Source organism: Prunus mume, unplaced genomic scaffold, assembly GCF_029339155.1.
Source record: "Prunus mume cultivar Tortuosa unplaced genomic scaffold, ASM2933915v1 scaffold25, whole genome shotgun sequence".
In the NCBI taxonomy this organism is placed as follows: Eukaryota; Viridiplantae; Streptophyta; class Magnoliopsida; order Rosales; family Rosaceae; genus Prunus; species Prunus mume.
The window spans coordinates 159119-163505 of NW_028296571.1; the positions used below are offsets into that span (position 1 = coordinate 159119).

The 4387-nt window shown below is 35.4% G+C and overlaps 1 protein-coding gene across 1 annotated transcript; it reads right to left on the minus strand.

The window, feature by feature from the left end:
• Positions 1-4089, minus strand: LOC103330281 (uncharacterized). The gene is made up of 6 exons (XM_089043759.1): positions 3659-4089; positions 3084-3280; positions 1705-1785; positions 923-1162; positions 527-604; positions 1-454 (listed from the first exon to the last, which is right to left on the minus strand). Exons 1-6 carry the CDS (start codon positions 3771-3773, stop codon positions 215-217), a joined length of 951 nt encoding a protein of 316 aa, XP_088899885.1. The 5' UTR covers positions 3774-4089; the 3' UTR covers positions 1-214.
• Between the last annotated feature and the right edge of the window lie 298 nt (positions 4090-4387).

Sequence of the window (4387 nt, forward strand, 5' to 3'; positions counted from 1 at the left end):
TTCCTGGTCATAGCAAAATATATAATGGGGTAATGCACCAGAATTCTACAACCTTCCCTCATAAAAATCCTACAATCACGTCAGATTTCTACAGCATTGTCTTACAAAAACCCTACTTTCGTACTTGCATGACGTTTTCAGCAAATGCAAGATTGTTTGGAGAAGAATATACAATATACTCCATACTACTTGTAAGAGGCAACATGAAATCGAATTATTGAAGACGGATAGAGCTTCGAGTTGATCTTCTTAGATTAGGACCACCAGGTAAAGAAGCTTGAGAGGAACCAGATATATCTCCATCACCAATTTCATTTCTTCTCGGCCTCTTTTTCTTGGATCCTACAGGTGGCTGGCTCTGAGTAGGGTAATTTGGTTCATCATCTTCTACAGCTTCTGCTTTGGTTACCGTATATTGCCACTGAGTACCGCAACTTGGACAAACTCTTTCCCCCTGAAATACATCAAGCAGATTAACCTAGACCAAAAACTCTTCAGTTTTACTAAAAAATAAGTTGATCATTACCTTTCTTTCTGAAAACAATTTCTTAAGACAGTACTCATGGATTCGAGCTGTACAACCTTCTTTTTGGCACAACGCTGCCTGTCAAAAATAACCCCAAAATTTGTCAGATACAACGGCATCAGAAAACTATTGGCAAATTACAGGCGCTAACTTGTTTAGTACAAGATTCTCGGGTTCCATAATTTACAAGCATTCACAGAAGCAATGCACATGATTAAATATAGGCATCCTCCAGCAAGAAACAAAAGAAAGATAATAAAAGAAAGAAAGCATAGGAGCAAGGCAGTGGGCTGAATAATTTGACAATAGTAAACAAGTGATGAAGCTTTTGAATATTTAGGGATGTAGAAAGAAATAAAAATTAACACTAGCAAGGCAAAGCAACATTCAGACAACCTTCACCCCAGCTTCATTGCACACTTCACACGCTGGAACATCATTACTGCGAAACCAACTTCGTAGATCGAGGAAGGATCTGACACCAAGTCCAATATAATTATGTGGAGTAACGCTAAGCCACTGGTCCTGTACGAGTTCATCAAGAGTTTTTTCCTTCATAGATATTGAGAAATTCTTTAATGCAGGAGGGACATGAGGTAGACCTCCATGTGATTGCGACGTTGTACCCATTAGAACCTAAAGATAGAACACAAGAGTTATCAAGCAAACAAAGGCATGAACAGGTTTAATAACATTTGCGAGTTTACTCAAAGTTCTTTGTATCTAGTCTCATCTGATGAGGCAGATTTATTTCTGTCCATTCCTTAAATTGCTAAGCTGGGGTATTAATAACATGCCCACATCACTTAAGTGTTAACAACGTACATATGCTTGGAGAACTCTAGTTTTTATTTTTTATTTTGTTTTCTGAAAACAGGCAAAACAAATATAAATAAAAAAAAGTTTAGTTTTATCTCGTTAATCATCGAGAGAACTCTGCCACCACAAAAGCTTGATGTTTGAAGAAAATAAAATAGGACCTTATCATAGTAAGTCTGCAGGCAAATAATTATGAATCTGTTTCATTCTAACGTTTAAAAGAAGACCAAAATGTTATTAAATTTAACTATGCCAGTAGGTCGCTGGATAACAGTGGTTGTATACAAAATATTAATGGAAAGAAAAGATTATATATTGCATGAAAAAGAGCTTTTATTGTAAAGCAAAAATTGCCAAACCTGATTCTCTAATCGTAGATTCAGAGCATCAATGTTAGATATGGTTCCTTGAGCTGCACCATCTTGCACGATTGCTTCTATCTGATATTCAATATCAAATAACATACTAAGATAATTTGAATGGAGTTATGTAAATATCAGAATATGATACAACGGAAACACTAGTCAATATACAACTTCAGAAGAAATCTGCATGTAGTTGTAGATATGCAGCTTATCTACTTTTTCTTAAAAGTCTCATATAAGGGCCAATACTTAGACGGAAGCTTATCATCAAGCATCTAAACTGGAGTTCAACCATTTATACAACACATATGACAATATGACTGGGGCAGCTTCTTGTTCATCCATAATGAACAAACTCTTGTACTTTTTGAATGTCTACATTTCCTCTATTATGAGCAGCAAAGGCCAGCACAATGAAATGAATTTTCATTTTTTAAGACGAATTATATAACTTACAAGGAAGTATTCTTCACATATACACATGTACATGTGCATATGCTTGCTTGAACAACATACTTGCATATGATTTTATGCACACAACTTAGATAAACACTAAAGAGAATAAGCTCAGAATTCATTCTGTCTGTCAGAATGAGAGAGAGACAGCTTATGGAGGAACCCCATTTTCAACCAACTGCAGCAATCTATAAGAAAAGTGCATGGAGATTCAAAAGGTTGTTAACCTTTTTGTTTGTATTATGGTTTGGATGTCTCTCTCAGTCGCATGAAGGAGAGTCATACGACTTTATATTGCTTCAGAAACACAAACGAACAGAGAATTTATTGATTCAGCTGATAAATCATTTTCCAAGGTATTTTTGGAGGATGGAGATTCTTGTAAAGGAGATTTGCAAATTGATAAATAGCATGATTGCCTTCAAAGAATATTACAGGAGGACAAGAAAAACATAAGGTATATAAGAATTAAGGAGGAACCCATAAGTTTGCATATTAAAGACATTAATCATTGACTCAAAAGAGTTCCTCTAGTGGTACAAATGCTTGAATTCAACAGAGCTTTGTATGATCATTGGTTTGTCAGTTTAACTACGACAAGCTAAACCTAAGCTTCACAGATTATATATTGGAGGATCAATGGCAAGCAATATTTGATTACTTCTTTAACTGGATTTCATTCTATAAAGCCATCTTAATCCTCATTCTCAATGTGCTACAATGTTAACTCTGACTGACTGAAATTAACAATTAGTCATTCTTAATGGGTAGTTAAGGGCTGACAAGGAAGCCTGAACTTTCTGAAACCCACTGCAAGACAATATGCTTGTAAGTAATGCTAAATCTCTTCCCTTCATAAAATCAATTGACCATGGAAAATCTAAACGCTGGAAATCTAAAAGAGTTTTGAGACTTACAATAGCCTTATAGAAAGCAATCTGGGCAACTGAATATTTTGTTCCCAGCTTCGATTCTTCGTCAGAGACATTATTGACAACTCCATAATAAACTTGACCATCATATTGAAATCTGCATCCCCGCAACTCAAACTGAACATAAGAAAGTGCCTTGTTTATCTTCAGAAGAAAATCATCAAATCGCCGCCGATCACTACCTGTTTCAAATAAGATATCGTCATAAGGTAAGTGCTCAAATAATTCCTGTTAATCCTCCTAATCGCTGCCTACAACCAAGAAGTCACCACCATTGCTATAGAATAATTATAACATTAAAAACACAATTTTTTAAAAAAAATTATTGTTTTCTTAGATTTTTCCAGAAACTTTAACCTTAACAGCACAAAGAATTTCACACAAAAATATACCATTTCTAGCAAAATTGATCCTTTTTTTTTTTTAAATTTTGAACGTATTGATACAAGCACATCGATCCAAAGGAAAGTATCAGTTTATCCCTAGAATTACTGAACCATTGAATTTCAAAAATTAATAAAGAAAATAGGGAATTTTGGGCAAATTATGAAGAGGAAGACCTGGGGTTTTTCCGGTGAGGCCCGTGAAGATGCGGTGGAACTGGTCCTCCTTGAGTGGGCCGCGTGAAAGCAGAGCTTGAATGATCGTCTGGTGTCTCCAGTTTAGTTCCGTCATCTCCAATACCCTTCCAAATTCTAATTTTCTAGGGGTGGTGCACTAAATTGGTTCGCGAAACCCTAACAAGACAGAGGAAGATGGGTGTTTGGCTCTGAAGAAAATGTGAACTTTCCTTGAAAAATGGAGGTTTGGCTAATTGAGTTTCTCGAAGGCGGGAAATATTTAGGGTTTTGGGCTATTTGAGATGGCGGGAGATGAAGAGATTTCGTGGGATAATATGGTTGGGCTAAATTATTTTTAAGATTAGGAACCAATCAGTATTTAGAGCTTATATTAGAGCTGGGAATTTTCTACTACACACCGACAACCGGATTTGAGGGTTTTCTGCTATTGTTTAAAGATAACTGACGACTGAAACTCTCGATTTCATTGAGGAAAAAAAAAATAAAAAATTCTAGATTTCAAAATTTAAAATCAGCTTAGTTTTAAAGGCAAAATGTCACTTTTGGTTTCCGTAGTTTACCACTAACGTCCTTATAATTTCACTTTGATCAATTTTGTTTATGTAGTTTGGATTACATGTATTTTAAAGACAATCCCTAATTTATATCATTTGAGAGTTTTAGGCCGGTATCACACTAGTGCCTAGATGTTCATTGTTCTTCTCTTAT

Coding starts and splice junctions, on each gene's coding strand:
- LOC103330281 (XM_089043759.1), bottom strand. CDS start 3,773: ATGACGGAACTAAACTGGAGACACCAGACGATCATTCAAGCTCTGCTT. Junction 3,281..3,658: donor CCTCACCGGAAAAACCCCAG/GTCTTCCTCTTC, acceptor TATTTGAAACAG/GTAGTGATCGGCGGCGATTT. Junction 605..922: donor GCAATGAAGCTGGGGTGAAG/GTTGTCTGAATG, acceptor TATTTTTGACAG/GCAGCGTTGTGCCAAAAAGA.